General features: G+C 51.6%; 1 protein-coding gene across 5 annotated transcripts in view; it reads right to left on the bottom strand.

Moving 5' to 3' along the window:
• The window catches only part of PIK3R5 (phosphoinositide-3-kinase regulatory subunit 5), a 57,862-nt gene that overhangs the window by 22,834 nt on the left and 14,604 nt on the right, over positions 1–20,424 (bottom strand). For 3 of the 5 annotated variants that reach the window (XM_082774909.1, XM_082774913.1, XM_082774910.1), the window contains one exon: positions 3,048–3,157. In XM_082774909.1, the coding sequence (XP_082631035.1) occupies positions 3,048–3,144 (97 nt within the window). In that variant the 5' untranslated portion in view covers positions 3,145–3,157. Of the gene's footprint in view, positions 1–3,047; positions 3,158–4,711; positions 4,850–19,309; positions 19,325–20,424 lie in introns of those variants that run through there. The other 2 variants (XM_082774912.1, XM_082774911.1) reach the window with 2 other exon arrangements.

The following is a 20,424-nucleotide window of genomic DNA, read 5'->3' as shown; positions in this document are numbered from 1 at the left end:
CCGGGGCGCAGTTTGCAGCCCCCATTGCCTGGCAGCTGCTTAGAGCCACACAAGCAGGGCACCGTGGCACCTCCCCGGGCAGGATCCACGAGTGGTGCTTCTACCCAGACAAGGCAGAGGATGGGAAGGCAGAGATCCAAGCCCGACAGCCCACCACAAGGCTGCTGAAAGCAATTCAGTGGCTGAAATTTGCAAGGTCGCTACTCGGTTGCTAACCTGGAGCATCCCCACACCAGACTGCATTCCCCATGCAGACATTTGGATGACTGCAATCAAGCAGTGTCTTAAGCATCCTTTTATTCGAGCTGAGCAGACCAAACTCCCTAAGCCCACAAACATACCACTGAACATTTCTCTGGCTCTCCAGCACACCAGTGACCTTCATCCTTTCTCCAACCTTCCTCACCAGCATCCTTCCTCCTTCCCGGCTCCGTGCAGCCCCACAACAGAGACACAACAGCATCCTCCTATCCCCAGGACCTCTGGGGCACTGGGCTGCCCTACGGCCTCCCCAGCACCTCCCCAGCTCCTGCAGCCCTTCTCACCCCACTGATCCCCTAAGGCAGCCAGCCCCAGCACTCTCCTCCACCAAAACCACTCTGTTTCATTGCTCTCTACTGAACAAGAAAATATTTTTCTTCCTTTAGCATGTTTGGATTTTACTATCATCTCAAGCAATGTGGAAGAAAGCAACCTGACCTCCCAAAGCAGATCTCCATGAGGAAAAGCACATCACCTTTCCTAGCTCTTTTCTATTTTGTTCCTCTCATGATGGCTGCAGTTCAGGAAAGATGGTCAATTTAGACCCCAGAGCCCACTGCGGCCTCTGGGATATAAACTTGTGATGGCTAAGGCACTCTCACTTCTCCCCTTCACTGACTTCACAAACCTCCGCAATTCAGTCACTCATGCAGGGGAAAAATGCCACATCGGAAGTGATTACTCACCCGCTCCAGAGCAACCTTCTATAAAGTTATCGTATAAAAACAAAGCCTCAAATAATTGAAAAATGAACAAAATTCCAGCTGGGTTCCAGCCCAAAGAGCTGCAATCTGGAGTGCATTATTTTGGTGCATGGAAATGGGGAAAAGGAGGGGAAAGCAAATACACTGGGAAACAGAAGTGATATAAGAAGTTGAAAATGAGAAAGGAGAAGGCTTCTGCACAGCTAAGAACAAGATGGAGAGATTCACCAACCATACGAGGAACAGAACCCTGCCATAAATAACAGCCTGCGTCTGACACAGGACCACAGTAATAAAACTGTAATGCTTGTAAAACACCAAAGACATGAACATAAAAACATTTCCACTCTGTTTTTGAAAAGAAATAGGATATGCTATTAAGGGGTGTGGTGATATCTGTGCATTATGCTCTGCTTTCCCTAAATCACATGTTATTGAGATAACAAAATGCTTCCTATTCCGATTGCAAGGGGGTAGGATGTGAAGCAGCAGCTCTTCAAAGCAAAGGCTTTAAAAACCAGCCCACACGGAAGAGCACTGAAAGCATCAGCCACGAAATGCTGCCCTGGGGGCTGCCCAGCAAAAGTGCCCGGGCTGGGACACAGCAGAGCTGGAAGCATTGAATCCGATGACTGCAGGAACTGGGCTCACCGGTCACACTCAAGATTTTTGGCACAACACAAGCACGGCTGATGAAAGAGAACTTTCTGGTGTGAAAAGCGCCTGAGATTCACCCAGGAATTCCAGATCACCCCACTAAACTCCACAAAACCCACACAAAGGGAAAATCAGTGTGCGGAAAGGTGGGGGAAAGCACTAGCGATGAGGAGCCCCCGGGCAGCACAGCTGCGTCCAGCAGAGCCCACGGCCACCACCTCAGACCCATCTCTGCTGATGATCTGGAAACATTACAAAGTCGTTTTTTCGAGGCTACCTAAAGCAATGCCAAGGGGCTGGGATTACTGAAAGGCAGAGCTTGTGAGTGACACAGAGGCTGATTAATTATAATTGCAGGAAGAGGTGAGTTTTGCGCAGCACAGTGAGCCACTTGGCCAGAGGGACTCCTTCAGACACATGCTAGTGGTGCCAAAGGCACGGTCACTCTTCCAGGAGCCAGCAATGTAGGACATGCTTTGGGGACTGAATCCCAGAATGTGGGGACCAGAAGGACCCAGGAAGGCTGATGATAACTGCATGAACCATGCCCTGGGGCATCGTTACAGCACAGGGAGCTGGCATTGCTCTGGGGTGTGAGGAAATGGGCACGGCCAGAGGCATCGCTCCAGGATTCAGCAGACAGGAGATGGTTGTCACCTCTTTCTTGACTGTCAATGGAAAAACAGAGGGGGCGAACTCCAGAGCAGAAGAACTACACAGTAAAAAAATAAATTTGGATTTGACAGCCCCTCAGATTCATTTCTTTCAGCCACAAAAGGATAAGGGAGTGATTTAACTGAAGCCTAAAAGCGCACGTATGAGAAGTCAAAATGTCAGGTGTAGGAATGACTTCTGCTCGTTACTGCTCTGCCCTCACACTGCCAACTCGAAGCCTTCCACAGCCCTTCCACAGCTCATGTCTTTATGGCCACCACAGTATCTAAGCCAGATTCAAACAAAGCTGATAACAATATCTTGACACTTGCTTCTGACAATGCAGCAGAGATACACCCAGAGGTTGTGAGGTCTTTATACATCAAAGCAAGGCACGTCTGGCTGATTACACAAAGGACTCTTTCTTCATGGTGAGCGAAGACAACTCCTCTTTCCAGCTCACACATGGACAACTGGCAAGACACATGACTCCTCTGCTCAGTCTTTATCTACGTAAGACCTAACACAACTTGCTCAGCAACTGGGTACGTCTTCCTCTGCAGTAAGAGGCTCAGGAAATGGAATGGGTTGGATCCCACCTCTAAGTTTGTGTGCTGGAGGGGAGAAAAGGCCTCCAAGCCTCCAGCAGCACCTGCAGGTCTCTTCTACCCAGGTAGCTTGGCAATGAGAGGGCAAATCAGGCACAGACAGAAAAGTCTGACCCCAGCAAGGCTGTCAGGGGGTCAGGCTCATGGCCAACATGTCACCTACCAGCCCATCTGCTGGAGACAGCATCTCTGCTAAGCCCGTGTAGACATCTTTCCAGCGCGTGGTAGATCCTGTCCTCTGTGCACGTGGTGTGCTGCATTTTAATTCATCTCCTAAGGAAAGAGAAGGAAGAAAGTTAGCATACCAGGCCCTTAGCTAAGTGCAAAGACGACAGCACTGTCACACTGCTGTAGCACAGACAAGACGGTACTGGTAAAACATCTGTTACTGCCTCCTGTCACCTTTTCTAACCCCACAGCTCCCTTTGCTAGCTGTCATCTTCTCTTCTCTCCCAGTCCCTCTCAGCCTTGGCAAAGAAAAGTGGGTGCACACATCCATGGCCCGATCACAAGAGGCTGTAGGACCACGGCACCCATCCAGACCCAGTGCAGGCATATCTGCTGTCTCACAGCTTCCGTCTGCGGGACAGACCAAGTCTCACTTACGTGGCTGTGGCAAGGAGGTAATCTTGGGTTAGCCTCCATCAAAGATAACACCGCAAGAGTTTACAGCTGCAGCACCTTGCAATGGGCTTGGGTGGAAAAAGTGATGGCAGACCCCGAGCTTCCCCTGCCTGTATCACGCACAGAGCACCCTTGGTGGCTCTGGTGGCCACAGGTGGCAGCCACAAAGGCACCCCCAGGTGCCGGCCTCATACCTGCCAGAAGAGCCAGGAAAGTCCCCAGCACTGTGACATTGCTGCTGCTCAGCCAACGTCAAGAAAATGTCCCCATGGCCATGGGGCAATGCAGGAAAACACCGAGGGCACCTCAGCCTCAGCATCCGAGGACATTGTGAAAGCACAGATTGCGTGCCCAGCTGCGCCCCTTTCACAACACAGCGCTGTCCCACCTCCCCTCCATGGCTCAGGGTGCCAGCCCAAACCTCAGCCTGGAGAGGCTGTGTTGCAGGCAAGATTTTATCCATTCCACCCAGTTCAAATGCATCTGTCTGGGACACCAGGAAAAGAAGGGCCCCTTGCCCAGAACATGTACTTCCTAGCTGTGCCCAAACCACAAGCAAATTGGTGCCCAAGGGAGAGTCCCTTGCTCCCTGAAGTGCCATCCCCAGCATCCTCAGAGACCCCAGGACAGGCACCTCCCCTCCCCCAGTGCACAGAGACGGGCTCATCCCACAGACACTTTGCCTCTTGGTTAGAGGCAACAGAAGTGTATGAAAATAACCCAGGAAGAAGAAATAAAACCTACCGATAATATAAAAAACACTTTCCAAGGAAACCTTTACTTTCATCCTGACCAGCACATTCCTTTACTTCTGCCACATGCTCGTGCATTTCCCAAACCTACCCCAAGACACTTCGTTTTCTGCTTATCTAGCTGATGCATGATGCCCAGCAGCCAGCAGTGGCCGTGCCCATCACAGCTCCCAGCTCCTCCCTGGCAGGAACGACTGTCACTGTGATCCCAGCAGAGGCTCTACCCGGTCCCCAGCTGGTCCCCTGCTGGAGTAAGCACCTCCACAGCCACCTTGACCCATTCCCAGTTCCCAGCAATTCCCCTGAAAGGGCTCTGTAAAGCCATGCCCAGCTGCTGGGACTCCCGAAGAGCCAAGGCAGGCTCAGCCCCACCACTCATCCCTCCCTACACCAGAGAGAAGCCACCAGCAGCTCCAAACAGGTAAAAGCAAACCCCTGAGGAACTTCTGACCTGCTAAATGCAAGCTCTCTCCTTTGCCCCGAAGAGGCCCATGGGCTCCTGCCTTGCCTTGCCTGCTGCTGCCACAGCCTGTTATTACGGTCCTCAAAAGTTTTGTACATCCACAGCGTCAGTATGAGGAGCGCCTGCAAGATGCTCTGCCCCTGTGCCGAGGACTGAATGAGTGGCGAATCTGCACATCAGCATCTTAGTCATGACTTGTGGCAAGAGGAAAGCAGTGACTAAGAGCACAGCAATGACTCATAAGCACCCTTTACAACACCCAGCTCACAAAAATACACCTCCCTGCACGTCAGCTTGCTTTAGAGCACAGCTCGGTCCTTGGAGGGGAGCGCGCTCCTCGACGTGCACTAGGAGTGAGCCCTGCACCAGCCCAGCCGCCCCTTCACGGTGTTTCTGGTATCCCTGCACAGAGCAAGCAGGGAATTTAAGGACAAAATACGACAAAGATATCATCACAACTCTCACACCAGAGAACACACAGAGCCTTTGTTTTCTTTTCCTTGCTGTGCTATGGACCACACATGGATCTAAACCTCCTCTCCCCAGGCAGTGCTTATGGAAGCATCTTTCATGGGAGAGGATTCTGCGCCCACCACAACCAAGCAGGAACTTTTCAACCTCTGCTGTTTATTCCCCAAACTCTCCCTTCATTTCCGCCCACACTGAGCAAAATGACAAGGCAGGGGACAGTTCTGGACGTAATCAGACTTTCCACAGACCTCTGTCAAAAAACTTACAAGCACTAGGTAACAACATCAGCTGAGGTCAACGTTTTTCGATCAATGTTTTGTGAGGGTGTTTAAGTGATGACCAACTTTGGGGGGAAAAAAAAAAATAAACAACTGTCCTCTCTCCATCTCCCTCCATCCGGACTCTCAGCAGCAGAGCTGTTAAATCTTTGCATCTTTGTCAAAACCACAGGCTGGCCAGCTGATGTGAGGGACTCGATGACTTGATGCAGGTGGAGAGGACAGGACCACGTCTGGCTGCATATTTCCAGGCAGAGCAGCACGTTGCTAAGGATGTGGGTTCCCTTGCCTTCTTACCAGGTGCCAAGCACACTCAAGAGAGCCTAAGAACCACCCAGGGAAGAGAGAAGAGGTCTGGGGACAAACTGAAGCCAAAAAAGCAGATGATGAGAAGCTTTCTGACACTGGACTGTCACACGCCCGCTGACAGCAGCTCTGCAGACAGCATAACACAGTCCCCACGTGAAGCACCCAGAGGTGCTGCTCTGAGGAGCAGGGATAGAGGGGACACCACTGCAGCTGCGAAGAACAGCCCCAGGCAAACACTGAGCATTGCCCTCAGCCCTGCTCCTGCACGTGGAAAAGCAAGGTCAGGTTGCTGCTCCCACTCTGCACAGCCTTGGCAGGACCTGGGCAAAGCGGGCAGAAGGGCTTTGTCCCACCACACATCGCTCGTGTTGGACACTGCCCTACAAGATCAGCTGTGGGGCTTCAAGCCCTGGATGTCCCCTAAGATGAGATTTCTTTCCTTTCTCCCATAAATTTACACCTTAAAAGCAGCCTCCAAGCACTGTACAAGACATATAGTCCCCATTTAAGAGGCAGAGAAGCCAATGTTTGGAAAAGCTAAGCAGTTTTTCCGCTGTTCCTCTGTGATTTGTGGCACAGATATCAGAGAAGACAAATCTTCAGCCCTCCAGGCATGTTCCTGATCCTCCGCAGCATCCTCCTGCCGCAAAAGCACAGTCAGAAAGGGCTGGACGTCTTCAAAGAAGATAGCCAGACCTCATCTGGACTGAGTCCCCTGCTTCACATCACTACTGTCCATACACGTGGCTGGTTAGCCGAGACAAACCCCTGCCACGGCACCTCCCAGCAAGCACCTTCCTCGCCATCACTGCCACGCAGGAATGACAGCGTCAGCAGGGAGCATCCGTGGGCTGCCCCGACGGAGCTGGCAGCAGGAACTGACAGAGAACGAGAGCGGAACCAGCAACCACAGCAGCGTGGATCCAGTGCAGGAGGTGACCTCTGTGGGATGAGGCAGGCGGACAGCAAGGCTCACTCCAGTTAGCCTCACATCCTGCTGGTAACATCACTCGTGTCCAGCCACAGCCGTGACAACATTTAAGCCCTCTGACTTCCGGCAGAACATGGGATTCTTGAAACCAATTTGCTTCAAGGTTTTATCTTGTTTTGGGCAAATGGTCAACAATTTTAGCAATGCCACAGGCACAGGACAAAGTATCTCGGAGAATTTGTGAAATTGATGCAGCACATTGTACGGGTGTGAGATCTTTGGAAGGTTTCCAACTGGGATATTTTCTTCTATTTGTCACAGTTATAAAGGTGGGCAGATAAATTACATTGTTCCTGTCAACCAACATTGAATGGGTAAACATTTATCTCTTGCCATAAAGAGGGAAGTTTGCTGATCATTGTGTTTTAATTTTCAGTTGTCCTGCTTTGAGGCAGGAAGTGTTCCAAAATCCTGAAGTTTTCAAAGCATATGAAAAATCAGTCAATCTAAGTATTTTTCTGGTCACTCTGCTCGCTTTCACTGCTCTCAGACCTTTCCCTTTCTCAGCTTCCCTCTTGCTCAGTGTCAGAGCAAACGAAAGCCCCTCATCTCCCTCACACCCAGGATGATGCTGCCCCAGGTGCACAGGGCCTCTCTGCATGCAGCAGGCAAATCGAGATGACCACCAAGGCCACCACCCTTAGTCCACATGATCTGGACAGGGCAGGTGAGAACATCAACTGGGAGTCACACATCTGCTGTTCTGTTCTGTGTTAAGTCCGCATGAGTCCTAAATCCAGCATCCAAAGAACTCTGATCTCCTCCTGTCATGGTCGAGCCCATGACACCATCATTAGATGGGACCAGAGGGAAAAAGCTCAAAGATCAAGTCTCGTGTTGGTGCTCCCAAGCCAAGCAGTGATGGAAATTAGACCATCCCTCTGGGGACACCATCCACTGCCACCCCACCAGCAGGGCAGACCCCTGCCCAGCTCCAGTGCGATGCCCTGGGGAGGCACCACCCCAGCCAGCATCCTGCTGGCCCTAATCCACCTCCCGAAGAGAGGAAACACAGGCAACCAGGAAATAAGTTGAGATTTCCCCTTCCATGACAGCAAATCCCAGCAGCATCTCCTCAAGACGCCTATGGACAGGAAAGGACCTGGCTGAGAATCCTTTACCTTCCTGGAGGGAAACCTGCAGCAGGGAAGCACGGCCCCGCTCTGCCTGCACCAGAGAAAGCCCCCGGGTACCTTCACGGCAGGAGAACGCCCTTTCCTGCCCCGATTGTTTTGAGGCCGTTGGCCGAGCATCCCGGGCAGGAAACAGGAGAGGAAAAACAAGCCCCTTCACCCACGGGACCAGCCTGTAAACACGCTGCCCAGGTCCGCTGGCAATGGCAGCGGGTGGGAGGACAGACATGATTTGTTTTGTGGAGATGCTAACCCATTTGTTAGCATCTTGGCTCGCTGCTGCAGTAGGGCTTAGGGCACCAGGGACAAAAGGGCAATAATTCTGATTAAAAAAAAAAAAAAAAGGAGAAAAAAAAAGGAGCTTGGGCTGATATTGCAATAGAAGGAAAACCACTTAACTGGGAATTAAAGCAGTTGTTTTTGAACCAGAGCTGTTTCTCAGGTCAAGGTCCTCATGCAAGCAGGGACTTCAGGCAAGGTCGTCACCTCCCTCAAGCAACATGTCAACTTCCCACCTCCTCCACGGCTCAACCAAAGCAGGCAGTGGGGAGCAGAACGGCACAGGACCCCCAGGAGATGCATCCCCAAAACAATGGAGGAGCCACCACTGTGCCGCGCAGTGGAACAAGAGCATGCATGGCACCTGCTCCTCCAGCGAAAGTGTCTGGTTTTCTTAGATTACATTGAAATCTTGGTTTTAACTATCCTTAGCTTGCAAGATTTTATTGCCTCCTCTACGCCTGTACAGCAGCCAAAGATAGAAACTCAGAGCCAAGAACGGGAGCAGCTGGAGGAAGTCTTTGTAGAAAATAAGGCAAAGGGGTGAGGAACCTGCAATATTTAAGATTCAAGCTTCAACCATAATCTGTTTACTGCTGAAGTGAGTGCTGTGCATCAAAGAGCAGGGAGATGAAGGTGATAAGGTGCTCGTTCAAACCACACAAAGGCAGCGTATCAAAAGATCCAGGAGGCAACTGGTTTGACAAACATCCTTTCAGGGTGCTCGCAAAGGAGAACATACCGCACAAACAACCCGGCACCGCATTATTTCTTTACAGGCCCACGGGTTCCTGTCCTGCTGAGCGAGGACGAACGCTGCTCTTACCCCAAGGAGTAAGAGCACCCCGAGACATGGCAGGGACCATGATTGACCTTCACTATGTGGACTGCAAAACCCCACCTCCAGGGAGCCTCCACTCCTTAAATCAAGAGATGCAGGCAGCAGAGAAGTGAAATAAGAGCAGTGGGGCACTGGCGCAGGCTGCCCCAGGAGCTGTGGGTGCCCCATCCCTGGCAGTGCCCAAGGCCAGGCTGGATGGGGCTAGGGACAGCCTGGGCTGGGGGCAGGGGCTGGAACCAGGGGGGCTTTAAGGTCCCTTCCATCCCAAAGCACCCTGTGATTCTATGCAATGGAGAAGCTATTCCGAAAACTGGCTGTCAAAACCCAGCGCGAGCCCTTCCTGAACCCTGGCATTGAAGAACCAACCCAAACCAACCACTGATGAAGCCACAGAGGGCAAATGCAAGAGAGATCTGCTTGGGTGTCAGTGCCCACATCTCTGCCCATCATCTCACCCGTGAACCTCCTCACCCACCCACACCACATCAGCTTGCTAAGAGCACCACCTCTCTAGCTGCCAAGTAAAGGTGCAGGCTTGAGAATGAAGTACACTGCTGAAAAAATTCCCTTAGCTTTGATTTCTTGAGAAGTCGGCGGTAGCATCAACCCAGTCCTGCACCCTAAAGGACTGTCCCCTCTCTCCTTATCCATGGAGCAAGGGCACACTACAAACATGAAACACACCAAGACCCCATGATGCTGTCTGCTGCACTTGCACATAGCAAAAGACCATCATGCAATCATACAACAACAGGGAAGACAATGTTGTTATCCCCCCCACCCTTTTCTTGGGGTGAGGAGGGAGCAATGGAAGACACCAGAAATTAAGGATCTTCTCCAAGGACAGGAAGGAGAATCTGAAGCAAAAACCTGTAATTTAATGCTGTCTGCACAAGCCCAGCTCTGTCACCTTTCTCCATCTGGTTTGACAGGGAGCACAGGAGAGGGGTACGGGCACGTGGCCAGCTCACGCATACCCTGCTCCAAAGTGGGACACAAAAACCTTATCAATGGGTGAGCAAGGCACATCCAGAGCAGGATTTAGGGGTAAATGACTCAGGCTGTCAGGAAAAGGCACGGGACAGGATCACCCGGTACGGGGCTGGGAAGCAGGCCGAGGGGGGACCCAACACAACTGGGGCTGGGAAGACTTTCCTTCAGGGCACCAGTGAGCAAAAAGAGCAGAGCAGCTCCAAGGATCAAGGCAGACTCAGGGGTCTGGTGGCGAGTATGCGTGCAGGGAGCAACATGCCAAGGAGAGAAATTCGAACAGAGTTCTGACTGCATGCTGGTGGCAGAGACATCAAGACCAGGGTGGTTTCTCACAGGAGCAAAACCACCAACAGGTGAATTGGATATTGGGTTTATTGGATATTAATTTAATTGGATATTGGAAGGATGGGAGATCCCAGCAGCATCTGAGGCAATCTGTGCCTTGATCTGCTCTGGAAGAAGATTTTCACAGCAGTTTGCCCCTGCTCTGGGATAGTTGGAGCAGCACATCTAGAGTCTGAATGCAACAGATAAGTGACAAGACATTATATGAACTGGTGACTTTAAAATTGTTGTGGGATTTCCACGTAACACAGGATTCTGAGAAAACCATGGTATTTGGAAGTGAAACGGGAAAGAGGATTTTGGTGTTTTCATCTTAAAGCAGAAGATAAAACTTGTGGTACCAGAAAATCTGCGTCTAGAATGAAAACAGCATCTGTCAGGAAGGATCACCACGTTGAGGGACACTTCACAACAGGAATGGAGCAGATGAAGCAGCAAGAAATGCTTTGCAGCAGTAAGAAATTAAGATTTGAGTTATTACCAGCCTAGCAGCCTGTTCAGCATACAGCAGCATGGACACCTTGGGACTTGAGTACTCCTCAAACACAAGGGTAACGTTGTCTTGCTGAACTGCAGGGGCTCATTTACACCAGCACTCGTGAGAACTGGAAAGCTTACTAAGACGTAGAGCTCACTCCTTGTTCTCACCATGCCTGAGAACGGGGCTGAACGAGAGACTCCCACCACAGAGCAGGGAAAGCACCTAACGTGCAAAAGCGGTTTCGGCGTCCTTTTAATATCAAAGAGCACCTCCAGAAGGTAACACAAAGGGGACGAAGCAGCACCCAGGCCTCAGGTCCATGCAGACATGGGCAGCCCTGCAGCAGGCACCAGGGGTCCTGCAGGGCTGGGGGCCAGGGCAGCGCCTTGCAGCAGCGTGGGGAGGGGGGGCTCAGCCCAGCACGAGAAAATGAAATGTGAGATGTGATTCATCTTGGCAAAGTGCAGACAGCTCAGTTCAGACACCTCTGTGAGCTGTTTACCTGGCTGCTTGGGGGCTGCTCGGCCCAGCCGAGGGGCATCGGAGGCGTTCCCTTGGTCCCACGGCTCCTCTCCACTGGGTGCTCCAAGGCATCACCCCTAGCAGCTAGGCAGAGCTGGGCTGGATGAGCCCAGCCATGGACTCAGACCACAGATGGCTTCTTTGCAGAAAGAAGCCCAAATTAATTCACTATACACATCTGCAAAAGAAAACGGCTCCATGGGAAGGCTCGGTGGTGCTCATCTGACCGTCTGCAGCCAGGGCACAGGGAGCTTCCCCAAGCAGCAGACCATGAGATGCTCCAGAGCCAAGCGCCACTCCGCAGCTGCACGTCGGCCACTTTGGCAGCCGCTCCTCCTGCCAGGCTGCTGACCTGGCCCATGGACACAGCACACCAGTGCACAGCAAAAGGAAACATCTCTGGGCAGAGGGGAAAGGTCCCCAGCTTAGAAAGGAGATGAGAAACACCAGTGAAACCGAGAGATGAAGCATTGTCCCCAATGGTGGTGAGAAAAAAACATTCAGGAGAGAGAGAGAACCAGGAAAATTGCCTCTTCCCTGTAATAAGTAGCCTGCAGTCATCAATTTTGCATCTAGTATTTTGTCTGCAACAGCAAACCCATTGGGAAAAGCATCTGGGACATCATACAGCAGCTAAAACTTGAAGATACAGAGCACCACGTGCCAAGGGCCGGGCAGGGGAACCAAGGGCAGGGAAGAGTTACAGGTCCAGGCAGGGACTCCACAGAACACCAGGCAGGACTGACATTTTACCGCTCAGTGCAACTTGTCCAGCCCCGCTTTGCTCTCAGGGAAGAGTGACTGACCGCACCAGGGAGGTAAACACAGCAAGAGCAAGACCGAAGGGAGGGGGAGAAAGGGAGGAACATCACAACCACGAACCTCCACACACACGTGTGTGGTGTGTGACGTGGGAGCTGGCGGCGCTCAGCATCACGTAGCCCTGAGCAGCAACTCCAAAAAAAGAAATACACCGCGGGCAGGTCCCCGTGCATAGAAAGCACAGGCGGCGCGGTCGTGGAAAGCAGGTTACCCACGGGTGCAGGTCTGCACGGCCACCGCAGCTCCGCTGCGCACGCGTGGCCTCTTGCAGAGCTGGGGGAGGAGGAGAGGCTGCCTGGGTGGCGGGGGAGAAGTATTTTGAGCCTCCGTTGAAGTAGGGCAACTGGGTTTTGGGCCGTGGATCCTGCAGTACCAGAGCTTTTCGGTGGTTATCACAAGTGGTTTGTTATCCCAGCTCCCTCCGGTACAGCTTTGCGCTGCTCAGCTGCCACTAAGTACACCCGATAGAAGAGAAAGCCAACAGGAAGCTGAGAAATGCTTAAGACGTGTCAGCCCTGCACAGATATCTCCATCTGAGCCCTTTGCATTGCTGCAATGGGAATTATTTAACAGGATTTCCCAAATTCCATTCCCAGAATTACCTGTATTAGCAGCCAGAGCTTAAGGCTAAGGCTTATGGGGTGCAGAGGCTGTGAGCTCCAGGAAAATAAAATCCAGAGGTGCAAACGTCACCTCCAAACCACCACCACTTTTCATTTCAGACTTGGAGAGAAAGGCTCCATGGGAAAACACAGGAGCAATCAGTCCTGATACCACACACCTTTGCTGTCTTTTACCCTGGGATCTGCTGTTGCTGAGCTGGCAAAGTCTCAGATATGTTTTGCAGCGCCAGGAGCAGGGATCACGTTATAGAAGTGAGCCTGTATGTGCTCTGGGAGTTGGGTACCAGCTGCGGGTCACCACGACAGGCGGCCTTAGGACCAGCCCCAACGATCACAGGGATGCTGCTTAGGGTTAGGTTTAACAAAAACAAATTAAATCACCATGGAAGCAACAACAGGGTTGCAAGAAACTTGGCAAAGAGAACAAAGTAATCAGATAAACTGTTTCAAGGTGAGCAAATTCCTCAGTGAACTAGTCTGAATTTCAGCAAAACTCATCTGCTTGAGGGTGCGAAAGGCGAGGAGTGGAGGGGGTCTCAAGGACTCAGAACAAAACCTTTCAACCCATCATTTCGAAACAGCGCTTGCACTCATCTGACTGTGATTCAGAAAGTAAAAATCAAGCCAGAAATGAATGAAACTTCTCATTTCTGACATTTTCCTCCACACACCAGTATTTAGGTTCTCATTGCCGTGAACAAGCCCGCACTAAGGCAGTTCTCCAGGGGACTAGCCCCACACCGATTTCCAATGACACCGGGTGGGGGCACTGGCACCCGGCAGGTGCCTGCCACCAAGAACGCTCCTGTGCCAGCTCCCCCTCCCCAGCACCCCAAGACAGCCGCAGCCCAAAGCCCTGACCCCACTCCTGCAGCTCAGGGGCTCACCAACTACCCCCTGTATGGAAACCCTGGTGTCAGCCCCACGACACAGGCAGGAGGAACATCTCCCCCAGACCAGAGCGTGAACTTGCAGCATCCCACCTGGGCACGCTCAGACGAGGAGAGCCAGGTGCTCCGCTCGCACCCTGGAGAATATTATTTTGTTTTATGAATGGAAAAGACTTTCAATCATTTCCCAGCTGGCTGCCCCTCTGGGAAGGGCTGACCGGGAGCACCTGGCTCCGCAAGTCCAGCACAGCCCCGAGCGCCGCGGCTGACCTGCCAGATGGCTGAGAGCAGGAAGGAGCTCGGCTCAGCTCAGCGCCAGCGGCACGGGTGGATTGTTTATCTGCTGGTTCCTGTTTTTAGTTTTGTCTCTGTTTTCTTTCTTTGTTCTAAAATTGTGGTGCAATGGCAATACCTGGTCTGAATGACACAGGCTTGCTTTGAAGTACAAACCAATTCATTTTCGTACCTAATAAAAGGACAGAGACCCCAGCCCCAAAGCAAGCCATGAGCACATTGACCCCCACATTTGCTTATAAGCTGAACTGGAGCAGAGGTTAACTCCAGAGCTCACTGTGTGAAGGCAGAGCCCTCCCAGATACAGGGCTATCAGCAGGGACACCTCTCCCGGGATGAATCCACCAGCTCTGCATACTGGGAGACCAGTCCAAGCGATGATGGGATTAGCCAGCAGCATGTATTCAGGGCTGAGGAGCCAATCTGCAAACTGAGATCCAAATCCTCATTGTAGGTTTCTCCGAGGACATCGCAGAGCTGGCACAGGGCCAGCTGGTGCTGGCCACCTGCACCCACTTGGCAGAGCTTTCCCCAGTCCCAAGCACAAGGTGGACAGGAACGATGGCTTCACCAGGAGGTGGGTGCCAAGAAGTCTTGGACCCCAAGACTTCTTGCTCATGTACCTGGTGGGCTCACTGCCAGGATCCTTCTCTCACCGAGACAACAGACATCAGTCCAAGAGGTGACCCACGGGCAGCTTGGGGATTTGATGCTCCTTGGTTTGGGGCCACGGCAGGCCAGAAAAACCCATCAGCCCTCAGAGACAACAGGGCTCCTGAAGGATATGGGGCACTGACACAATTGGGACACCCTTGCTTCCCCCTTGCTCCCATCACAGCGCTGATGCCCTTGGGCAGGGCCAGCCACATCCCCTACCCCAGGGGGTCTGAGGAGAGCTTGGAGCCCATTTGGGGCAGCCCGGTATAGGATGAGGCCAACTGCACCCCGCGCAGCAGCACCAATAGGTCACTGTAAGAACGAGCCCTCGCCAGCCCCAAGCCACAAGCACAGATGGGAGCGAGCTGTGCTCCAGCTGCAGTTCACAAGCAGACATCCTGCTGGGCCAGGCTACCAGAAGCTGTATTTTTAGCAAATGAGGACTGAGCCCCCAAAGTGGCCTGTTTGCACTCCTTTCCACGCAGTCCCTGCCTGGCTCCAACAACTCTGACCTTGGCTTCAACCTGCAGGTCCCCCAGCTCCATCCTGCACCCTGAACCAGCTTTCAGCTCCCTCTCAGCCTCATACCTGACCCTTTCCATTGTCTGTTGCTCCATTCCTACCTCCGTGTCCTTTTGCCACAGCCATCCAATGGAGCAGCTGAAACTGGGATGCTGCATCAGAGCCATGGGCACTGGTCTGGGCAGAGCCTCCAACAGGACCCTGCACCCAGATCAACCAGAACCACAACCTTTGGGAATTATTCACCCCCCACCTTCCCTCAGCACCAGATCTGGACACCCTTATTCTCAAACCACTACTTCAAGGAAAGAAAAACATGCTGCTAGCCACATGGTGATAGGAACCGAGGCCAATGGGGAAGGCAAAGTGACTTTGCCCAGGTGACACAGGAAGGCAGTGGCAGGACAAGAGCCACACTGGTGTCCTGGCACCAACTTAACCCAGCACATTTCACCCTCTGAAAGCTGCTACAAAATGTGGCCGCTGCATTCATTCTGGGCTTTTCTCAGCTTTTTCACCCTATTTTATCTACGACACTCACTGCTCAGGACACATTAATTGAGGCGGTCACTTGAAGATGGTTTCTTGTTTACAAAAAGTGCCTAAATAGTCTTTTTTGAAAGTAATAATAATATATTGCAATGATGCAGATGAATAATGTATTGTTTCAATATATGAAATAATAACATTGAAAATCAGTACTACCACTAATAATGAAACAGCACAAGTTCAGCAAAGCGAGGCCACTCTGCTCTGCTGGGACAGGGCTCAGAAAAAGACCTTTGGTTTTCCTCCTCAGTGCTCCCTGGCCAGCAGCTACTTATTCCTCCTTCCGTCTTACCTCCAGGGAAACCCTAAGTGGTTTCTTTGCTTTTAACTTCCAAACGTTGTCTCGAAATTAGCAGGTCTCTGGTTTAGACAGTCATGTCTCACATCTGCCGGCTCCTGGGAGGGATCAAAAGACCCAGCACACTGATCCAGGCACCTCCCTGGGAAGTCTGTGTTCCCTTGGGAATAGGCTCCACTCCCCACATTTAATTGGGAAAGTGTAAATACCTGCCTAATTAGTTAGCCTGATCGCTCTGCCTTTAGCAGAGATTAGCAGGCAATTTGCCCCAGCAGCGGTGGGTCCCTTGGGCTGGGCAGATAAGCATCTACTTTTCTGGGAGGGCAACTCTCAAGTGGGTTGAGTGCAAATTGCTTTTGGTCACAGCTTTTTTTTTTTTTTTTTTTTTTTAACATTTTGCAGCTATTTCTGCCCTTCCCCTCAACTCTTTGCCTACAGAACTCCTTCTAGCAACTGCACTTCTCTGCTTCTAAATGCTGCCATCCTTTTCACAAGTACAAGCAGCGCTTGGCCCACATCACCCTAGGGCTTTGATTTTTGCATCGACCGAGGCAAAATCCATCCCACTTTGGGCCAAGTTAGCAGACAGCATAAGGAGAGCAGAGCACACGCTGTGTCCATGGCCGGGTTTGCCTACAGCCATCCCTGGTCCCCACAGCAGCGACGTGGATCCAGCAGCTGAGGGATGCAGCAAAGCCAGCGCCTCCCTCGAGGCAGCAACGTTGACAGCCCCAGCAGCCTGTTTGTGCCCACTGAAGCTGGCACCCACCATGACTTTCAAAAATTGCCGAGCATCCTCCTCCCTCCAGAGCTTTTGAATATTTGCCTCCCGTTGGACACTACGCAATAAAAGTTTACCCTGTGGTCACATCAGGAAGCCTGTGCTAAAAGCACTGACCTGCTCTCCATGAGCAGGGGCTTCGCTGCGCTTCACCCCGCTGCTCCCAGCCAGTGACAGGGGATGCAATGTCCCCTAAACAACCAGAAAGGTGAAACCAGATGGTGGGGCAGACCCCCGATGTGGACCCCAGTGATGGAAGCTGTGCTGAGCCTCCATCACTGTGGACAATGCACAAGATCACCCTCCTCTGCAGAGACCCACCTCCTGCTCCCCAACACAAGCCAAGTGGCTCTGCATATCCCAAATGCCCATTTATAAATGGGATGAGAGAACCAGCAGCATCACAAGCATCAATCAGCACCTGCGGGGTGCCCCAACACTGGGCATCAGCAACCGAGACCCCAGCACTCGCCTCCCTGCCAGACCGCTCAGCCCTCGACCTGAGAAAAGACAGTGTCTGGTGGTTACAAAAGGAACCGAAAGCCCGCAATAGAAACCAAGAGCCCCGGTGCCATGGCATGGCGAGTGACCTCTCTGGGCCTCAGTTTCCTCCTCTGAATGCAGAGGCAAGGCCCCCACTGCAGCAAGCCCTGACAGCCCATGTGCGAAGCGCCAGCAGATGGAGGTGGCAGCATTATTCTCCTTCCATCCCCTTATTTTTAATTCCTGATGTAGCCTTCCCAATCCCATTTATGACCCTGGCAGGTAAGGCTGGCAAAACAGGCCATATCAAAAAGCATATTAAATATATATATATGTATATATATAATTTCACAGATGTTATTTCTAACCCACAAGAACCACTTGCCTTAACCAAGATATCCTGCCATGGACACCTCAGAAGCACAACACCCAGATACCCATCCTCGAACCTCTCCAGCAGTAAAATCGACGATGCACAATCAGAACAGCTCGGGCAGCAGCAAATCAGAGAAATTAAGCTGCACGTGAGAGGGACACATTCTCAACAGCAGCACACACAGGGGAGCTGCAGGTCCGACCGCTAGCACCAGAACTGCCTCAAAGCTGTTTTTTAAAATCCAAATTCCTAAGAAACAAAATAGAGAACTGCATTGCCCAGACTATTGCAGCAGCCACTCAGCTCTGTAAATCTAATTAATGAGCCAGGAAAAAAAAAAAAAAAGAAAAAAAAAGAAAAAAAAAAGAAAAAAAGTGTCATTCGTTTGCTAACTACTTCACCCAGCGTTGCCAAATAGACAGATAAAGGATTTAGCTGGGGCCCTATTCCAGCCAAAGGAGCTGGGAACCTGGCAGGGATCGCAGAAGATTAGAGAAGGGTGAAAGGAAAAAAAGAGGAGGAAAAAAAAATCCAAATAGATTAGCACTTTCCAAATGCAAGCATGTAAATCAGCTTACGCTTTGTATAATGCCACTGTTGTGAGCGTCTGGCTGCGGGTCTGCTTACAGCACCGCGTCGCAGCGCAGAAGTCCCAGCTGAGCCGCGGTTTATTTGGGCTCAGGAATCTCACGCCACCAACTCCCTCACAAAAACAGCGGTTTTGTTTTTACCAGCTTTGTAAATTCTCACAGGAAGCCAATTAGGGGAAACCTGGGAACAGAGGAAGATTCATAATTGCAATTAAGGCTTCAAAGCGCTTATCCCAAGTGTGGCTGTTAAAATTAGAGCCGGGGAAGAAAATACCTTTGAAACCTTGAGCTTTCAAACAGCCCCAGGCTGGGAGTGCTTCTCACTCTGTATCAGCCATCCCCTGGCAGGCAGGAGCTCGCCTGAGGTGGATAGACAGGACAGGCTCCAGGCTGCACCACCTCTGCGGGCACTTTCACGCATCTGCCTCCTGCCTTTGGGAAGAAAGCTCAGCCCTGTATGCATGAAACCTTTCCCCACACCACCACTGAAAGCTTTGGTGTCAAACAAAACCTTTGCTCCATCTCTGTGATGTTCTCTACTCATAGGTCCTCTCATCACCATTGCAGCATCCCCAGCAAGGACAGAATAGCTTGCAGACTAAGCTGCCTATGAGGATACCAGAGATTTGGGTTTAAATCTATCTGCTGCTATCAAAGTGACCCAATGATCGGGCAACACTTATTCTTAAGACCAATACCTTTCATATTGTCAAAAATGAAGACATTCTCTTAGAAGGTCAGCAGTTTCAGCAGTAATCTGCACACTGAAAAGGAATGCCTAAACAATCCAAAAAAAAAAAGTGTTTATTTGGACTGCTCTGCCTACTTGCAAACCAAAACCCACAACAGCAGCTCAGCATAAACAGTGCTGTGGCTGCACCAAGAGCTGGGAAACCTGGCTCTGCAGACACTCCTGCAGCAGCACTCGCATGGACTTCTCTGTCACGATGGGTTGGAGGTGGCTCTGCTGGTTGTGCTTTGATTTTCAAGGACAAAAGCTCCAGTTCAAGTTCAAACATTACCAGAGAGGTGCTCCACGTGCTGGAGCTTACCCTTACCTCTCAGACAAAGCTGCAGTCAGGTCTTGGCTTGAGATTCACAACCCAACCAAGCAAGTGATAGGAGCCGAACCATGCCTTCTCAAGCTAGCAACCCTGAAAGAGGCAAAAACTGAAAGTACTCTGTGATCTGCCCTAATCTAACATTCCAGCCCATGGCCTGGGCTCGACCATTTCAGCTTGGAGCCAAGCAGATCAGCCCTATGGGTGCCTCAGTCCTCCATCAGCAGCTGATCAAGATCAGGGCTTTTTGCATGTTGGATGGCGTCCATGATACTGGCAGGACTGGCCAGACTCTTCTAACTGAGGTCACAAACATATCCAGTGTATGTGTATCTACATGGTCCGTAATCTCCTATCGAGTCCAGTCCTTCTCTTGCAGAGAAGCTCAAGTAGGAAAAGCACAAATTAGAGGAATAACATATCCTCACTAGGACAACCTGCAGCCTGGCACTGTCTGCAGTACATTGTCCCCCTTCACATCCCTCAGCAGAAATGCTGGTGGCAGACCATGACAGGGCCCTGAACATTCAGACTTGCTGGGCCAGCATGCTCTTGGTAAGAATAAGGGTTGAGAAGAGCTGAGAGAAGAAAAAGTGATTCACCCAAGGTGTTAGGGCAGGCCCCTGGTAGACCTGGAAGAGACCACCAGGTCCTGTACCAGCCATGGTGCTGGACTCACAGACAGTCCCTCTGCCTGCCCTCCCTGCCAGCAGGCACAGACACATCCCTAGTGATGGCACCTGATCTACAGACAGCACTTCCAGTGCACAGCTTTCCTTCCAGCCCCTCCTAACCCCAAACAACATCATAATGCTCCAGTAGCAGGGCTGGGGTTAAGGATGCAAAGCCCACTCTCTCCTCAGCAGGGACACATGCTCTTCCTCCACCCAGCCCCACAAACCCCTGGTGCTTCCATGGTGGTGGCACTCATGCCTGGCGTGGAGGAGGACAGGTCCTCTGTGGCTGTGCATGGACCAGGAACCCACAGCAGCGCAGTGACTTACCCTCAGTTATCTTCAGCCACAGCACGCCCCTAAACATGTCTGCTTTCCCCAACGTGTTCACAACAACTTTCTTCCAATGGCCCCATACACCCTACCAGCTGCCTTAAG

Source organism: Aythya marila (assembly GCF_965140915.1).
Source record: "Aythya marila genome assembly, chromosome: 18".
NCBI lineage: Eukaryota > Metazoa > Chordata > Aves > Anseriformes > Anatidae > Aythya > Aythya marila.
Note: the sequence above shows the minus strand (reverse complement) of the source record. Positions and strands in the feature narration are given on the sequence as shown.